Consider the following 18,816-nt stretch of genomic DNA (forward strand, 5'->3'; position numbering starts at 1 on the left):
TGATAGGTCCTTTCATTTAAAAGTTGAACCCATAAACATATAAAATACATTGAAATTCACAGGAAAACTACTGTGAGCTGAGAAACTTCTGCATGGCACGTCCAAGCATTTCTGGATGGGATATCTAGATTTTGAATATTGTCTACATTGATCTAAATAAAAAGCGGGGTATCCAGCAATCTATTATAATGCCTATTGTTAAGGGGAGCGGGTGGCGCTGTGGTCTAAACCACTGAGCCACTTGGGCTTGCTGATCAGAAGGTCGGCAGTTCAAATCCGTGCAACGGGGTGAGCTCCCGTTGCTCTATCCCAGCTTCTGCCAACCTAGCAGTTCGAAAGCATGCCAGTGCAAGTAGATAAATAGGTACCACTGTGGCGGGAAGGTAAATGGCATTTCTGTGCGCTCTGGCACTCGTCATGGTGTTCCGTTATGCCAGAAGTGGTTTAGTCATCTGGCCACATGACCTGGAAAGCTGTCTGTGGACAAACACTAACTCCCTTGGCCTGAAGCGAGATGAGCGCTGCACCCATAGTCACCTTTGACTTGACCTAACTGTCCAGGGGTCTTTTGCCATTACCTTTACCTTTACCATAATGCCTATTGTGTCTTCTGGTAAATGAAGTATTTATTTATCAATGCTATTTATATACCACTTTTCAGTCAAACCTTACAAAGCAGATTATACATAAGATTATTAAACAATAAGTATTGATTTTTTTTGGAGGGGGGGAGAGAGAAGCTACAATATAATGGAAAAGGCAACTTGTGTCTTTAGAACAAGCTGTTACTGCTTCTCAGTCCCCTGAGGGCAAATTGGTCCTTCAGATGTCCCTGTGATGGCCGTTGGGGGACAGAGAGGCCTCTATGGGAGCTGGATGGTGACAATTCCCCAAGCGTCTTTCTTTCCAACTTTAGAATATATACTGCATAATGCTTCAAAACAACAACACCACTGCTAGTTGCCATTTAAAAGACATAATAGATTTTAATACCTTAAATTTGGCATCTAGAACTGAGCAAGGTGAGCCTCTATTGGAAAAGGCGTTTCAGAACTTCAGCATCATTGGCAGTAAGGGAAGACCAGTACAAATCGGGCTGATTTCCATTGCCTAATGAAAACAGAGTTGAACATCACAGTAGTAACAAATTGAATTTACTGGTACATGTTCACCATGCAGCTGTTTTGGATGTTCAGTTAGCAGATGTGAATGGAGTGATTGAGGAGGAGTTCACCATGGCAAGGCTCTACATCAGTAAGATGAAGTCCGAGGTGAAATCTCTGGTGAACCGTAGCAAGCAGCTGGAAAGTGCCCAGATAGACTCCAACAGGAAGATGAATGCCAGCGAGAGGGAACTTGCCGGTTGTCAACTCCTTATCTCTCAGGTTATTAGAGTGCTTTCTCTTTTTATCCCTCCACTTCCCCCACCCGCTAACTAGTCCAATTAATTTGCTTCTGTGCAAATTAAATATATATTTTTTCCCGCTTACGTCTTTCAAAGCATGAAGCAAAGATAAAGTCTCTCACAGACTACATGCAGAACATGGAGCATAAACGAAGGCAGCTAGAAGAGTCACAGGATTCACTTAATGAGGAGTTGGCCAAATTGCGTGCTCAAGGTACAGTATTTTCAAGCGTTCCCAGTTTTAGGTTTTCCCTGTTCTGAGCTGAAAACAGCCCTCTTGGGTCACATCCGCACCGTACATTTAAAGTTTTCTTCCACCACTTAAACTGTCATGGCTTCCCCCTCCCCCAAAAAAGCAGTCCTAGGAGATGCAGCTTGTTAATGGAACTGGGAATTGTAGCTCTGTGAGGGGTCTCCTAGCAACTCTAAGCACCCTTAACAAACTGCAGTTCCTAGGATTGTTTGGAGGAAGCCATAACAGTTAATGTGGTACAACAGCGCTTTAAATGTATGTGACCTTGAGCTTTCTTCTGCTTTTCTCAGGAGATGCTGAATTTTGGTGAGGCTTTTTCTGTTGCAGTTACCTTCTTTCCTACCACTGTAATGAGCCCTACAGCTCCATTGGGATCGGACATGGATTGGCAGGCTCAGTTGGATGAGGAGGAAGCAGGAGGAATTGAATGCGGGATGTAGGTTATCCCCTTTCTGCCTATCCTGTGGAGTAGAGAACATCAACCGGCTGCTGAGGATGGTTGAGAGGGAGATGAACAAAGGAGTATGAAGGCGAGATGCGGCATTGCCTCTGAGGACCAGGCATTGCCTCCATAGATGGGAATAGATTCACCCGTCCGGATGGGATGTGCCCCTACGAAGTAGACACATCTGTGAGGCAAGAGGGTCTCGTGCATAAGATCACCATGCCTCATCTTTAAAAGCCTGGCTGGAGGGATGTGGAGACATCTCTGTTGCTTCCATCTATTCCTGAACTTCCTGCCTGGCTCCTGAACTCATGAGTCCTACACTGCGCCTGCTTCAGAGCCTGTCCAGTTAACTTCCCTGAATAAAGATATTTATCTGACTCGCAAGGGAAGAGCCTCTATTATCATGTTTCAGGCAGGAGTCAGGACAACCACCATCCTTGTTGCTGAGGACTCAAGTAGCATTTCAGACCGGCTAAGGCTAATGGCATGTCTGATCTGGGTGGAGCAGTGCTTCTTTGGAGGCATTTGCAATGTCTTATTTGATCTGACTTTTTTTTGCAATGCAGAATAAATGTGCTGCATAAGCATCCTTTATCATCTGATTCAACATGTGAGAATCCTGTGTTGTTAGTGCAGTACAGCATGATTCAAAACTCAACCTTCTCATGGCAACTTTGTTGGGCTGCCAGAGGCCGAGTAGACTTCTAAGATTTATATCAGGAGTGTGGAACCCGTGGCTCTCCATATATTGTTATAGACTTGAACCTCAATCAGCCCCCCCCCCCAAGCATGGCCAATGGTCGGGGTGATGGAAGTTGTAGGCCAGCAACATCTGGAAAGTCTTAGGCTTCCCACCCCTGATTTATATCCTGCCCTCCAATGCTGATTTGCATTCATGTGCTGAAATCTCCATGGATCTGCAGCTAAATAATGTTCCTGGCATTCTGAATTAGTCTTGGAAATTGGCCCTAAGGAAGGACTGCTACACTCTGAGCTAGCAGTGGCTGGGATGAGCAGGCTATAGAGAGAGAGAGAGAAAAAGTCTTAGCACATACAATATGCTATTTTAGTAGACAGATGGGACTGGATATGGTGCCCATTCCCCCCCCCCCCACAAAGCACCTCTTGGAAATCATAGGCTAAATGTAGCTTGTTCCAATGAAGCAGCTGTTAATGCGGGAAATGGATTCCCTTAGGTTTTGTTGCCATTGTAAACAAGTCCAAATGCCAGGAGATAGAAATATGTGAAGTGGTGTCTTCTGCTTGAAGAGGTAGATTGTTTAGGGCCCTGAATGCTATCTTGTTTAAACCGCATCAAATTAAACAGGAGTTGCTCAGCTTTAATTTTTGTTTTAACAGAAAAAATGCATGAAGTCAGTTTCAAAGATAAAGAGAAGGAGCATTTAACCTTGCTGCAGGATGCAGAGGAAATGAAGGTAACATTGTACAATACAATTGTGAGATCAGTTTCTCACCAAAGTGCACGTGTAATGTTGCTTTGTACTTCTGAACAGTATGTCAAAGGCACATGTGTGCATTAAGAAATCTGTTCTGCTTGCCGTGCGGTGGAAGAGCTTCCCTACCAAATGTGTGTTGTTGGGTTGGGTTTGTTTTTTTTAAGCCGTTGTATTATATTCTTGGTAGCTACTTATACTAACCATACCAGTTGCAGATTATTCCATGCTCACACAATTAAAAGGAAGGATGGGTTTGCTGCATAAGAGTGCAGAGGGTAGGTATGCTGAGGTTTACTTTATCTACTAGATGCTGTCCAGACATTGCTAATAGGGGAGCATACAGCCAGCAAGCAAATGTGTGTGTGTTTAAATCCCATTGATGTTCTTGAAATGGTAGCGAAGAAGCTGAGTGAGTTGTTTGATGCTGATGGAGCACAGCCAACAACAACATAAAACAACCAAACTATATTGCATTTTTGTACGTAGGGATTGGGTGGAATAGGACTTGTAGAGCTGTGAAGTCACAGGAACTGTCCAATAAGTGCTCATTATATTTGTAACATGCAGCTTGAGTATTTGAGTAGTGTGATACCCCTGTAATAAAATGAAAAGCATATGGATCCCATCCAACAAATTATACTAGCTGAACATTCATTGCTCTATAACACAGGCCTTAAGTCAGGGATGGGGAACCTGTGGTCCTTCCAGGTAAAGTTCGACTGGAGTTCCTGTTGGCCCTAACCATGCTGACTGGGCTGATGGATTCCAACAACATCTGTAGGGCCACAGGTTAGCTATCCCTGACTTAAGTTGCTAATTATCCGTTTTACAGCATGCTTCTATAAACGATTATATTCCCTGGCACTTCTTGTGTACACTGCTGTTAATGCCCAGTGCTGGTGTAAGCAAACAGGTCATCTGTTTACCTTAAGGGCCTAAGGGGTGGGGAACAATTTGTTCTCTAGAAGTTGCTGGACTACAACTCAAATCATCCTTCACTTTTGGTCATGCTGTCTGGAACTGATGGGAGTTGGAGTCTAACAACAAATGGAGGGCAACAGATTGGCCACCCAGGCAAACACAAAGGACAACATGTTGGTACAGCATTAGTGCTGGAATTAGTTGCACCCCTGTGTATTCTAAGTGGGGGTTTGATCCATAGGTTTGACCATGGTTGACACAAATACGTGTAGCTGGTGGTGTATGCATGTGGGAGTTTTTACTAAAGAAGGCAGAATCAATTTGTATCAAGCAAGTTAATATTCAATAAAAAAGCAAAGAGGAATCCATGGGAATATATGCAGTTCTGAGCTACTTCAGAAATACTGGGCAAAGCCACGATCAAAAAGGCAAAGTTGTGTAATTTTATTCACCTCTCTCTTTTATGAACAGAAGACACTAGAGCAACAGATGGAGAGTCACAGGGAAGCTCACCAGAAGCAGCTGTCCAGGCTGCGAGATGAGATTGAGGAGAAGCAAAAAACCATTGACGAGATCAGAGAGTAAGATCATGCTTTGCTTTCCTGTTGGCTTTCCCTTCCATCCACCCCCCTTCTCTTTGCACACACAACTGCAAACTGCTGATGACTTATTATTATCTAGTTTTATTGGCAAACATCTCATTAGGATCCCACAGGCCTATTGCTGCGGATGTGTCTGTTCAGGGTTTTTTCTTATTCTCCTGCTAATGATACTGAGCAAAGGAAGTGCTGAAAACTGCATTTAATGAATTTCAAAGACTTGAAAGCTAGAAATATTTTCAGTTATTTTGCTTTATAAATCACATGGTGTAATAAATGTTTGAACAGACTTAAGACTGCTTCAGAAACTGCTACTAAGAAACTATGTCAAAATGATTGGGGATGATACAGCTTTGACTTTGGCAAAGCTAGATGATGGAAATGAAGAAGAGTGGGAGGAAAAGCTTGAAATGGATATAGGCGGTGGGTGCTGAATAGGAAAGGGGCTGTTCTATACAGCTCTGTAGGGAAGCTGAGACCAAGGCTTATAACTAGGAAGTGAAAAAGTGAAAGAAACCCTTACTGAATTCAGTGATGCAGGAAAAAAGCAGTGGCAAAATTGGAGGAGAGGATGATGAATATCTGATCATGATCAATCAACTGTTCACATGAAAGCCGTGTTAAATAGAAAAAACGAATATAATATTACTAAAACCAGCATCCAGTCAGAGGTTTGCTTCCCCCATTACAAATTTTAGCAAGAAGATTATGTAAAACAATGAATGGGAAAGGGACATTTTCATGCTAAGTGCACTTCCTGCCTCTTATGTGGGGCTGCCCTTGAGGTTGGTCTGGAAGCTGTAGCTAGGGCAGAATTCAGCAGCTAGGTTGTTTGTGGAGGCAAACTACTGCCAGCATATATCACCTTATTGGCTGCCAGTCTGCACTGGGCCAAAGTGTTGGTACTAGCCTATAAGGCCCTATACATCTCAGGACCAACTTACCTGCCTTATCCCTTAAATGCCAAGTAGGTCACAGGTGCCCACTACTTCTGCTTTCCAGAAACAAACTGGAGACATTTTTTGTCACCAGAAGCTTTCCCAGCTGGATGAACAAGACTTTGCCATGGGTGCCTCCTTTGATCATTTCCCAGTTCATTTGCTTACATTTTCTGTGTTCCTTTAAACCGTATCTTAGCTGTTTTTCTTATATTGTGCACATCACCTTGAGAAATTACATGTGGATTAGTAAGTAACAAAAATAATAAAAGTTCATGGTGATTTCAAATAAAAGCATTCTAATATCATGAAATCATGAAATCACAGAATACCAAGACTGAATCACAATGGCCAAGACGGAATCAAATTAATTCTGCAAAGCTTGGTGAAACAAATGTTTTTGGCAGGTGATGAAGCACCAAGTTTGTAGGTGCTTGCCTGATTTCCAAAGGAGCAGTGTTCCAAATTACTAGTGCCACTATGCTAGAATCCTTAGTTCACAAACAAATATGAGACGGCCAGAAGGGATTCTCCAGGTGATCCCAGTAATCTGGCAGATGTATAACGTGGTCTTTCAGGTAACCTAAGTCCTAGGCAGTTTAGGACTTTATAACAGCAATATCCTGAATTTAGCTTAGTAATGTATTGGCTGCTAGTGCAGAGGTTTTCAGCTTCAGCATAATATGTTGATACGGGGTGGCTCCAGCTAAAAGCTGGGCTGCAGCATTCTGTACTAGCTGCAATTTCAAAACCAGCCGCAAGGGTCTCTCCACAGTACCTCCCAGCATCCCTGACCTTTAGCCGTACTGTTTGCGGATTACAAAAGTTGGGAGTCCAAACAATATCTGGAGGGCTGCAGGCTTTTCATCCCCAATCTAGGCTTTTTGACTTTTGAAATAGTTAGCATTAAGTCCACACTTGTAGAGAGGAATTGACATTTTATGTTTTGGATGCATGTCAATAAGCTGAGAGAGAATCAGTAACAAGGTAAGTATTGTGTTATGTTGTCTGATGTGTATAAAGGGGAATTCTCTAAAGAAGCAAGATGTCTTATCAATAAAATTTCCCAGAGAGTTATTGTGTAGAGTCAGAGTCTTTCTGTTATGATGGGATTTTATTAAATGTATAAGTGTTGACTAATTTTAAGGCTTCTTGAACAGAGAGTTTCTTTTCATCCCTTGTGGGTGACCTTTTTCTTTTCTTTTGTCTCAGTATGAATCAGAAGCTGCAGCTGGAACAAGAAAAACTGAGTTTGGACTATGAAAGATTGAAAGCAGAAGATCAAGAACGGGAAAAGAAGCTGGAGAAGCTAATGTAAGTTTGCAGGGCAATCTGTTCTTATTATTCTTTAATATCTTGCATTCCAATAATGTTGCATCCAACCAATCCTGGCCCCCTATGATAACACAGTACTCCAGGACAGAAACATAAGGAAAATTGACCTTTATTTTACATAACAAAATTTATGTACTGCTTGATGGTAATAGAACCTCCGATCAGTTTTACAAAAACAAAACATTAAAAATACCAATAAAGAGCAGTTAAAAACACACACAAGTACTTAAAACATTCATAACTTGATTGAAACCAACAGTAAGCTATAAAACACATGCCTACTTCTACATGTCTGGCTAGGCTTGCCTAAATAAAAATGTTTTAAGCCGGCCGTGAAAAGATTGCAGCCAGATGTCAATAGGCAGGGAGTTCCAAAGTGTACATAGGTGCTGCTAAACTAAAAGAGAGATTTCTAACAAGTGCAGAATGAGTATTATCCAGCACCTGCAACAGTGCTAATTCTGCTGGGTGTTCTGTTCGCGCCAGACCTCCCATGTAAAAATGTGTGGGAAATGCTTCTCTATTTATTCTTGAAACAGGCTGAGTCCTGTGGCTGCATATAATATATGGCTACCATCACAGATGGTTATGCTTCAGTAGCTGTTGTGGCTACAGTGCCACCAAGGACCCTTTTTGTTGCAGTATCCACAACTGCCTGCCCTGCCTCTCTCTGGGCAGGAAAGACACTGCGCTCCCTTGGTACATCAGATGGAGGAGTGCTGCTGTTGTCCTTGCTGCTTCCAGTTATTTGTTTGCCCACCTTGCATACACTGCAACATATAGAGAAGCAGCATCTTTTCCAAGTTCCTTCTGTGATGCAGCTTTTTAAAATGCAGGAGTTCTGGAGTGCTTGGTAGGAGATGGGCACTGGTGTTGGTTTCTAGTTTGAGGAAAGCCTAAGTGGGCTGAGGTGAGCATTTTTGTTTCGTTCGCTTGGAAACTTTACATTATTCCAATTAATTTTTTGAGTTGAGCAGTGTCTTTTCTCTGCCTAGACTGCTTAACGATAAAAGGGAACAAGCAAGAGAAGATCTTAAGGGACTGGAAGAAACTGTGGTATGTATTAAATCTACACTGTCTCTCTTTAAAAAAGAAAAAAGAAAAGTTGTCACTAGGGATGGCACTACTTATTTCACACTTGAATTTTGTATGCTCCCTTTAGTTTGTTTTGTTTCTTTTGAAAATATGTGGTTCAGTCCATAGCTGTCAATTTTTTCCTTTTCTTGTGAGGAATCCTATTTGGAATAAGGGAATTTCCCTTAAAAAAGGGAAATGTTGACAGCTATGGGTTCAGTCTGAATGCCTTGGTTTCTTAAAATGAACAATAGGGGCTCATATAGATGGCCTGTTCAAGTGAGTCATAATTGTGAACGTCCCTCCTTTTGACGGCTGCTGCCTTGTATATCATGGAGGAAGAAAGCAAGGGACTCATTTGGCTAGTGCATCAAACCAGAGTCATATAACACCCATTCTCCCAGCTCTGTACTGGCTGCCTGAATGTTGCTGGGCTCAATTCAAGGTCTAGATGCTGAATGTATAAGGAACTAAGAGATTTAATTTAGCGTATGCTGAGGAATACCAATTACTAAACGGAGCATTAATGTCAATTTCTTTTTTCTTCTTCTTGGCCACCACAGCGCCCCAATAATTTATTTGAAATATTCCCATCTGTAAGACTTGGCATAAATGTTTGCTTTGTGTTTCATATTTCAAATAGGTCATTGTTAAGCTAACGCTTTCTTAAACTTGTTTACAGGCTAGAGAGCTCCAGACCCTCCATAACTTGCGCAGACTCTTTGTTCAAGACCTCACCACCAGGGTGAAAAAAGTAAGTTGAGATATTGTGGGAGGGGATAATTGTGCAAAAGTCTTCTTAGGTTTACATATGTATGTATGTATGTATGTATGTATGTACACGCTTAGCACTCTAGCAGTAATGTATGCACCTTGCAGTGCAGTGCCTGTGCACCTTGGCTGTGTTTAAATACTTGCAAACAGACATGCAGCTATACTAATGGGCTATGCCAGGGGTTCCCAAACTACAGTTCTAAGGACTAACAGTGGCCTTCATTCAAGGGGTCCATGGCATATGTGTAATTATACAATTACAAATTATACAGCCTCTAGCACAGTGCATTACAATTGCCACAACTTGCAGAAGTGGTCTGCCAAGACCCGTGGCAATTTTCAAGTGCTCTCTGGGGGGGGGGGAAGTTAGGGAACTACTGGATATTGCCGTTAACAATCCATTCCAAAGATCCGCAGTAGAAACCATGATATTCATAGCAGCATTACAGCCAGTTAATGATGATATACGTAAATCAGTTATGCCTAAGCTGCCTTCCAAAGACTACCAGAGGCCCATATCATGCTTTTGAGTAATTTTTGATGTTATGATGAAAATATGAAAATGCATAAATGTAAACTGTGATGAACATTGAGGTTTCTCTCCTTTTGAGGGGTAAAGGCGAAGGGTTGTCATATAAAGGAGGGGGTGCCCTTGTTTGTTGCTGGAGTGGCCTACTGCAAGGGCTCATAGAGGCATGACCCGAGCACAATTATCTCGTCACTTTCATTTTAGTATTTGGGGACTGTGGTTTGTTGTTGTGTCACCTTGAACCTTAAAAATGTTTAGTTTTCTTGTTTCGATTAGCTTCAATACCAGGCACACTGTTGAAGTTCTAATGCTTTCTAGGAAGGACTTGTGCACAGTTTCAGAGCTTTTCAGTCACTATTTATTCATTTTATTCAGAGGCTCATTTCTAATTTGGCTTTTTGTCTTCACAGAGTGTTGAACTAGACAGTGATGATGGAGGTGGAAGTGCTGCTCAGAAGCAGAAAATCTCCTTTCTGGAAAACAACCTGGAACAACTTACAAAGGTTCACAAGCAGGTGAGATAATTGTGGTGTTGTTCATCATCATCATCATCATCATCATCATTATTATTTATTATTTCTTTTTTCTTCTTCTTGGCCACCACAGCATCCCAATAATTTATTTGAAATATTCCAATCTGTAAGACCTGGCATAAATGTTTGCTTTGTGTTTCATATTTCAAATAGTTCATTACCATTCTTACCCCCAACCTCCAAGCCCGGGGGTGGGTTGGGGGAGAGGAAAACATAACCCAGTCAACTTTGTGGGCTTCCTGTGGTCTTGTTTGACCACAGAATACAGCTCCCCTGACTGATAAAACAAAAAACCATATGATGATTATATATTAAAAAGTGAACTTCGAAACTTAATTTATGAAAAATCACATAGTGACTGACAATATCGATGCATCATGATAAACCACAGTTAATCGTTTACTGAAAATGCACCAGCTGTGCCCACTTCCTCCCTCCCTCCTAGCATGATGGGGGGGGGGGGAGAAACCACAATCCATGGCTTAGTGTTACATCCAAACTTCAAACTGCGATCATTAAGCCAAGACCAGACCTTAGCTGCAGGTAATGGTTTGTTTGGAGCCACATTCTCCAATTCAGACATAATGCCAAGCCAGGTTTCTTTGTTTCTTCCTCACACTCATTGGGAAGAATGAAGTAGGCATAATCAATGTACTCATGGTAAACCATTAACCATAGTTTACCATGGTTTGTGAAGTAGGTCAAAGATTTGAAATGGCTAGCTAAAGATTTACTTCATGTTGGTTTAATCTCCGCTTTGTGTCATTAAATTCATTGAAGTTGCTGTTCGAAATTTAATTTAGAAGCACCCCTCATCCTGCTGAGAAATCACAAAATAAAAATTAACACCTAGAAATTCAACCTGGCAAAAAGTTAATTTAATAGTAGTTGTATCTTGACAGACCATTGGGCTGCATGTGGCTTCAGCACTCAGCATTTCAATAACATATCAGGAATGTGTCATTACAAAATGCAGTGGCAATTATGACTACCGCGGACTGCCATCTGTCCAGATTTTAATTTGCTCTGAACTAATTTTAAGATGTATTTTAATTAATTGATTGCCTGCTTTTATGTTCTTTGTATACTGTGTTAGTTTTATGATGTTAGCCGCCCTGGGCCTGGCAGGGTACAAATAAAAAATTATGATGATGATTGCTGTTTATGAATATGAAATCTCCCTGACCTTGTTCCTGGAGGAAAAAAAAATCTCAACTTCGCTTTTGCAGTACCATGTATACTTACTAGGAGTAAGCCCTACTGAATAATAACAACTAACTAACTAACTAACTAACTAACTAAATTATTATTTATACTCCGCCATCTGGCAGAGTTCCCCAGCACAAGGACTTGCTTTCACGTAAATAGATATGGGGGTTGGACTAATGCACTCTTTTGCATGGGAAAAAAATAACCACTAAACTGTGTTGTACTGATTTTACTTGGACGTGGGATCTTCCTGACCCTCAACATCCCAGTTCAAAGAAGGGCTTTAATAGGGGGCCAGGGAGATTTCGCCTTTAGTTAAACATGGTACGCGGCAGTTCACACCCTTACCTTTCTCATGTGGATGAGAAGCTGTGGCAGAAGGTGGTATATGCCAAAGATTACTCCCCGGAAAGTACCATCTGTACAGGCTCTGTGTCTTTCTCTATTTCTTTTAATTTAAAAATACCAGTGACTATTTTGTACTGCATAGTATCCATAATCAGATCTCTGTGTTGATCTTTCACAGCTGGTACGTGATAATGCAGATCTTCGTTGCGAGCTTCCTAAGCTGGAAAAACGACTCCGAGCTACGGCAGAGAGAGTTAAGGCCTTGGAGAGTGCTCTGAAGGAAGCCAAGGAGAATGCCATGCGAGACCGGAAACGATACCAGCAGGAAGTAGACCGCATTAAAGAGGCTGTAAGAGCCAAGAACATGGCAAGGAGAGCACACTCTGCTCAGATTGGTATGTATTCTGGCTCAAGAGGATTAGAGATAAAGGGTTATTAGAATATTGCAGTGCCTCCAGTGGATGTTGTGGGTTTCTTGTCTTCTCCCCCATTTTTAGAACCGCGTGTGCATTGGTACCTCGGTTTACAAACTTAATCCGTTCCAGAAGTCCATTCTTAAACCAAAACCATCCTTAAACCGAGGCACGCTTTCCCTAATGAGGCCTCCCACCCCCGGTGCGCTTCCCCTGTTCGGATTCCGTTCTTAGACTGAGGTAAAGTTCGCAAACCAGGACACTACTACCGGTTTTGCGGAGTTCGTAAACCGAATCGTTTGTAAACAGGACTGTTCTTAAACCGAGGTACCACTGTATTGCTGTTTTAGATATTGCTCTCTCTGTGGGTTTTCCACAGAACACAAAAACATACGAAGCTCGTATAAAGCCTGTTTTTCACACACACCCCGGCTTTGATTTGCCTCTTTGCAGCCAAGCCTATACGCCCTGGTCATTATCCAGCATCTTCTCCAACAGCCATCCATGCCATTCGAGGAGCAGGAGGGTATTACCACAACATGAAATAAACACCAGGTGAGCTCATGGTGGTCGGCTTGTAAGTTTTCAACATGTGATTATTTGTGAGGCGCTCACTCTGCCAGTTTCCAAATTCTCGCCGGCAGAAAAATTGAGGTGGGCCAGGTTGGGTCTTTTGTGTAGGTTGGTAGCTGATGTCACTATATTGAAAACTGCTTGGATTTTAAAAGCATGGTGGCTTTTGTTGCATGAAGAAAGATCGGTAAAGCAACAGTGTAAGTCCTGAGATGCAGGGAGGGGAAACCTTTAACCTTCCAGATGTTGCACTACAAATCTCATGATTTGTGGACTGCCCTGAGATCCTATGATGAAGGACAGTGTATAAGTCTAATAATAATAATAAATAATAGTGATGATGATGATGATGATCAATGGTCAGGGCTGATTCTTCTCTTGGCTCAGAAGCTTTCCTTTGGTTTAATTTGCATGTAGTGTTTCTGTGATAATGCCTATAGGAAAACACGCATGGGTGCTGTTTCATGCTAGCTTATATTATAACTGATAATGCATGTAGTGCATCATGCCTGACCATTTTTGATTGATTTTTCTTTTTATATAATAATATAATAATAATTTATTATTTGTACCCCGCCCATCTGGCTGAGCTTTCCCAGCCACTCTGGGCGGCTCCCAAACGAAGGTTAAAACAATACAGCGTTAGATATTAAAAACGTCCCTAAACAGGGCTGCCTTCAGATGTTTGGGGGTCTCTAATAATTTTACTATTAGGTTCAGTCCCCTACCTGCAGTAACAGGAATCTAGCAATTCAAGTAAACATGCTTGAAGCAACAGAATTTTCCTTCTAAAACCTATATATTCTCCTTGATAGCATGGTCAGCCTTTTTCTAAACAGTTCAACCCCTCTCCCCGCATGGTATGATTTTTTTTTTTAAACCCACACAGGATGAAGTACCTAAATATCAGTTATATCACATTTCATTCCTCAATGTTTTTAACGTTTCCTTAGGTAAGCAGCTAAATATAAAAGGATTCTGGAAAGTGATGGCAACTTGCCAGCTTTTTTCCACCCATTTCCCCCATGTGTTTATTTTCTGAAGCTTCCTTGTGAAGAGCTGCATGGTTCTATCACATAGTCTGAAAGGGACTCTGGCTGAAGACCAGCTGTATGTGGGTATTTTTAATAGCTTTGTTTCTTTAGGCATCAAATATTCATGGATAAAGTGCCACTTTTGCTGAGCACATTGCATGTCATACCTGTTTGCAAACCATCTGCTATATCAAATTTTGGCTTTATTCCCCGTGGCCATTTTTTTTTGCTGCTGGTGTTTCCTTTGATAGAAGTGGAGCTCTTTTCCCTTCCATGGACAGATAATGCAGCGGTTTTTCATGTGGTCTAAGGATAGGATTGTGGGGTTGCTTTTTTGTCTCACCAAACCTGAACTTGTTCTGCACTTTGAGAAACAAAAAGAAGCATATACAATAGAATCTGCAATAAAAGCTTTTGCAAGCAGTCCAACAAGAATCACTGCGAGAGCCTTTCAAGGTGAAAGAAAATGAACGTATGTGTGTTTTGTATACCTTTAAAGAGACATTGTGTATGGAAGTAAGAACTCTGTCAAAGGCATATCTTCAGAGCAAGAACAGAAACTTCAAAGCAAAAAATAATGATGATAATAATCCTGACTGTATTGAAGTAAAGCTGAAAGACACAGAAGAAAACCACACAGTAGCCAACAATAGTAGTAAAAGACACAAAACAAATGCAGATGTTTTACATGTGACAAGCTACAAGATACTTGGACAGTAGCCTTTAGCACTCTGAATAATAATAATAATAATAATAATAATAATAATAATAATAATAATAGGCTTGCTTCTAAATCCTCTTTGAAATCGATGCACATGAAGTATGCATGCTGAAGGAGATTCCACAATATGGAAGAGAAAGATGATGCAAACAAACAAACAAGCTGATGTTTAACAATTGGTGCTCTGCTTCTTGGAACACCCAAAATGCCGCAAAAGAGCCTTGTTCAAATAGCACTGGTAGGAGGAGGGACTGATAGTGATGTTTTACACCTGTATTCTCACCTTCCAGGTAGCAAGGCAGAGACACAATTATTTTTCCAAGGCTACCAATGAGCAGCATTACTGAGGAGTGGATTTGCAACCAAACTTGTACCAGTTCCAAGAGTCTAATATACCCTTCGCCACACTAGTGCGCCTGTCGGTTTCTGAGCACAATCCAAAATATCTTTACAGTGTGAAATAGTTTAGGATTCAGTAGATGCTTAAGCTGTTGCTTTCTCCCATAAAGCCTTAAGTAAATCTTGCTCCATGCGCCATCTTCTCCATGGTGCCATAACTTTTATGAAATCCTCTCTGCAAAAAGTTCAGCCAGATGTAGTCTATGGAATTTCTCCTGAAAGTAATAAAGGTGCATTTGTTCTGCCCAGCCTTTGCCTGAACTCAGCACTTCATGGTGGACTTTCGCTGTTGCTGGGGTCTTTTGTTTAATTCTTTTTCAGTTGCCTAGCTAGTGGCTGAACTTTTATTGAAATGTTAGATTGTCTGATAGTGTGGTGCCCGCCCTGTGGAATGCCCTCTCATCAGATGTCAAAACAGGTAGACAACTACATAACTTTCGGAAGACATTCTTGTATTGGAAAGTTTTTTGAGTGTGATATTTTGCTGTGTTTTTATTATGTTGGAAGCCGCACAAAGTGGCTGGGGCAATCCACTCAGATGGGTGGGGTATAAGATGATGATGGTGGTAGTGATGATGATGATGATGATGATAAGGCATCCATTTGATGTTCATGGAAGGATGATGTCTCTGCAAACAGCAGAACTGAATATATGATTTTTGCTGATTTCCCTCTCTTCCATTAGTGGAAGTTTCCATTGGATCAAAAGCCCTTTCGTGACTACAAAGGAACCAATTGGGTTCTCTCCATAGTGCAGGGTTTAGCTAAGGAGTCCCATCAGTGGAGTCCTGTGCAAACAACTTTTCCCCATTCTCCTCCCCTTGCATGCCCCTCAGCAACTCTGAAATTGACAGAGGGGGATTGGGAGAACCCCTGGAATAGTGCATGGAAGGAGAGGAGGTTTTTGGGTTTTTTTAATTAAAAAAAATAGAGAACTATGAAAAGGCAATTCATTCACTACCTCACTTTTGACTCTTATCTGGTGCTTCTGATTTCAGATTAACCTAAGCACTGTTTATGTTATGCAGCATTGCACCATTGAGATGTGTATCCTGTATATTATTTTAAGTGTTCCTAATGGAAGTTCATCATGTGATGTTGCTCTTGTTAGGATATAGTACTAACAAATGTCGGCATGTTTCTCTTGCAGATAAAATTGCAGGCTCCACTTCGCACGTGAAAAATCATCATCAGCTCACTAGTTCCTTTCCCTTTTGGACTGGATCTGTACTTCTGTTCATTGTACGCATTCTTATAGCCTTCTGCAGTGCACCGGTTTCAAATATTTTTCTGCTTTGTAGAATCTCCATGTGTACAGAAGTGTGCCCGACCTGTCTTTTCTTCTGAAACCATGTACAGTGTATCTAACACACGCACTTAAGCTAACAGTAGGAGTTTGCTGCTCAATCTCTTTCACTGACTGACTGCATTTTTGACCCTGTTGTGCCAGTTACTTTGGGGCTTTCATGCTGGCACTGATGCTTTTTTTGTTCTGTTTCAAGTACTTTGGTGCATCACTAAAATGCTGGTACCTGGCATCAAAGAATTAACAATTCAACAACCAAGTGCCATCAAAAGCAGGTGATTGTGCTCCATCTTTCTGATTTCCTGTAAAATATGCATATTATTTTATATTTTTAGAAGATGACAATGTGCAGTTATTTGGTTTTTGTTTTTCGAACCTAACATGCTTTCAAAAAGTACAGCTCCGCAATTTAGCATTTTTAATACCCTGGTGAAATCTTTAAACTTGTATTTAAAATGGGAGAGAACACAGAATCATTAGTACACTTATTCGGTAGAGATCAAACTCTGAGGATGTAGAGCAGGCATAGGCAAACTCCGGCCCTCCAGATGTTTGGGACTACAATTCCCATCATCCCTGACCACTGGTCCTGTTAGCTAGGGATGATGGGAATTGTAGTCCCAAACATCTGGAGGGCTGGATTTTGCCTATGCCTGATGTAGAGATATGTGTTAGTGTAGCTCTAGAATCTCTTGAAATTCAGTGGTCACATGGGCACATCATACTCTCTAAACGTTGCATTTGATCTGCCTTGTAATAACACATAATAGGTCAGGTTTTCTGACAGCCACGTGAAAAGCATGGTTCTGGTTAAAATGAAATTGAAAGATACATTTACAAAAGCAGCTGAAACCATTGCCATCCTCTTCCTAACTCAACTTCTTCATGATTTTGAGAAGCCAGAAATAAGAGATAAATTATCTGCTGTACTGAAAGGAAGATTCTCTTCAGGATGTTGAGGGAGAATAGGTTTGCATGCTTAGTGTGCAGTGCAACAAAAAAGAAAAATGATGGAAGATAACTCTTTTTGTTTAAAATGAAATAAGATGAAATAAGATAACAGTATATGCTGGAAATGAACAATATGCAAGTCTGCCTAGAGATAGTATAGTTTTATAGCTTACTCACCATTAGTGAGATAGACTTCTTTTTTCAATTCTTTCTTAATGACATATGTAGGGTGTCAGATTTTATTTCTAGTGGAGATGAAACATAGCCATAGGAAATGTTAGATAGGCAGGCAGGTGTTAAATCTGTAGCTTAATATGTCTGTTGTGTTTCTTTCATGTAGTACACACACACACACACACACACACTACATCTACAACCATGCACATTAAAATGTATTGTCTTGAAAGACTATTTCAAAATGACTGAATTAGGAGTTTACATTCATTCAGTCCTGTCTGCTGCTGTGGCATTTTTTATTTATATTTTTTAATTAAGGGTAAGTTTGGGGGCGTCTGAATGTTTTTCGCTTATAGACATATTTTTAAAAGCTAACTCATTAAAACCCTAAAGCCTTTGGAAAGATTGTGAATTGACTTCAGACGTTTTGTCCTGGTGTTGTTTTAGAAGCTCTCAAACTTAGCAAAGATATTCAGGTTTTGCTTAATTTATTAAGGGTTGCACTATCTGTGTGGGAGAGACTTTTGTAACATATTTAATGAAATATTGAATCTTTTGCATTTGTTTAATTTATTTTGTTACTTTTTTTAAAATATAAAAAACCCTCTTTGTTTCCAAATACACATGTATTAAGCACTGCCAACAAACTGAAAGGTACAAGTTGCCATATCCGAACCCTATTTCTGGGAGTAATGTGGCCAAGATGTTTATATATAGTTGAACTCTGTATTCCAAGTAAAGGTACCAAGAAGTCTCCTGCTATTTCTGTTGTTTAAACTTACTGCCAGTCCATATGCCATAACTCCAACAAGGATGCTTGAAGCAGTTTCTGAGTGGCAGCTACTCCAAAAGGTGGTCATAATATTTACAAAGGTTTTACCTGGTGAATCAGGTTTATTTGTGGCCCTCTGGATGATAGTGTATCCATAGGGTCCCCATCCCTGCTGTATGCAGTGGGAATAACCCACATGGGAAATGGCTCAAAATAACATGAGTAGCATCTGCCATTCAGATACTTTCTCAAGCAGTGTGTGGGCTATCATATCATATAGATCAGTTCTACTTGTACATTGTTTACAAAGTATTATTTTTAAATGTGTAGCTAAATTTTCCCTCGGCTGTTTTGTTGGCCCATGTAGGACCAGCATGGATAGTTGGCTCCAGTGAATATTTGACATTTTCTCCCCTTATGGCTTTGATCTATAGGGTACAACTAAAACGAGGCTGCATTCTAACTTATATTTTATATTTTAATCAGCTGTTTTTTGTTTGTTTTGTTTTTAATGTTTTTACTGTATTTATATTTAGTGTTAGCCGGTCTTGGCTAGGGAGGGCGGGGTATAAATAAAAAATATTATTATTTATTATTAATAATTTATTTTTTGTAGCTGAACTGTCCCCCCTTTGATTGTTAACATA

At 40.7% G+C, this 18,816-nt stretch overlaps 1 protein-coding gene across 3 annotated transcripts in view; it reads left to right on the plus strand.

Annotated features, from left to right (window-relative positions):
* The window catches only part of KIF5C (kinesin family member 5C), a 72,754-nt gene extending 54,718 nt beyond the window's left edge, over positions 1-18,036 (plus strand). For 2 of the 3 annotated variants that reach the window (XM_033164431.1, XM_033164448.1), the window contains 11 exons: positions 1,197-1,385; positions 1,502-1,619; positions 3,466-3,542; positions 4,956-5,065; positions 7,234-7,335; positions 8,352-8,412; positions 9,113-9,184; positions 10,144-10,248; positions 12,002-12,218; positions 12,690-12,791; positions 16,114-18,036. In XM_033164431.1, the coding sequence (XP_033020322.1) occupies positions 1,197-1,385; positions 1,502-1,619; positions 3,466-3,542; positions 4,956-5,065; positions 7,234-7,335; positions 8,352-8,412; positions 9,113-9,184; positions 10,144-10,248; positions 12,002-12,218; positions 12,690-12,784 (1,146 nt within the window). In that variant the 3' untranslated portion in view covers positions 12,785-12,791; positions 16,114-18,036. Of the gene's footprint in view, positions 1-1,196; positions 1,386-1,501; positions 1,620-3,465; positions 3,543-4,955; positions 5,066-7,233; positions 7,336-8,351; positions 8,413-9,112; positions 9,185-10,143; positions 10,249-12,001; positions 12,219-12,689; positions 12,803-16,113 lie in introns of all 3 variants that reach the window. The other variant, XM_033164439.1, reaches the window with a different exon arrangement.
* The last annotated feature ends 780 nt before the right edge of the window (positions 18,037-18,816 follow it).

This window comes from Lacerta agilis, chromosome 1 (genome assembly GCF_009819535.1).
Source record: "Lacerta agilis isolate rLacAgi1 chromosome 1, rLacAgi1.pri, whole genome shotgun sequence".
NCBI classification, from domain to species: domain Eukaryota; kingdom Metazoa; phylum Chordata; class Lepidosauria; order Squamata; family Lacertidae; genus Lacerta; species Lacerta agilis.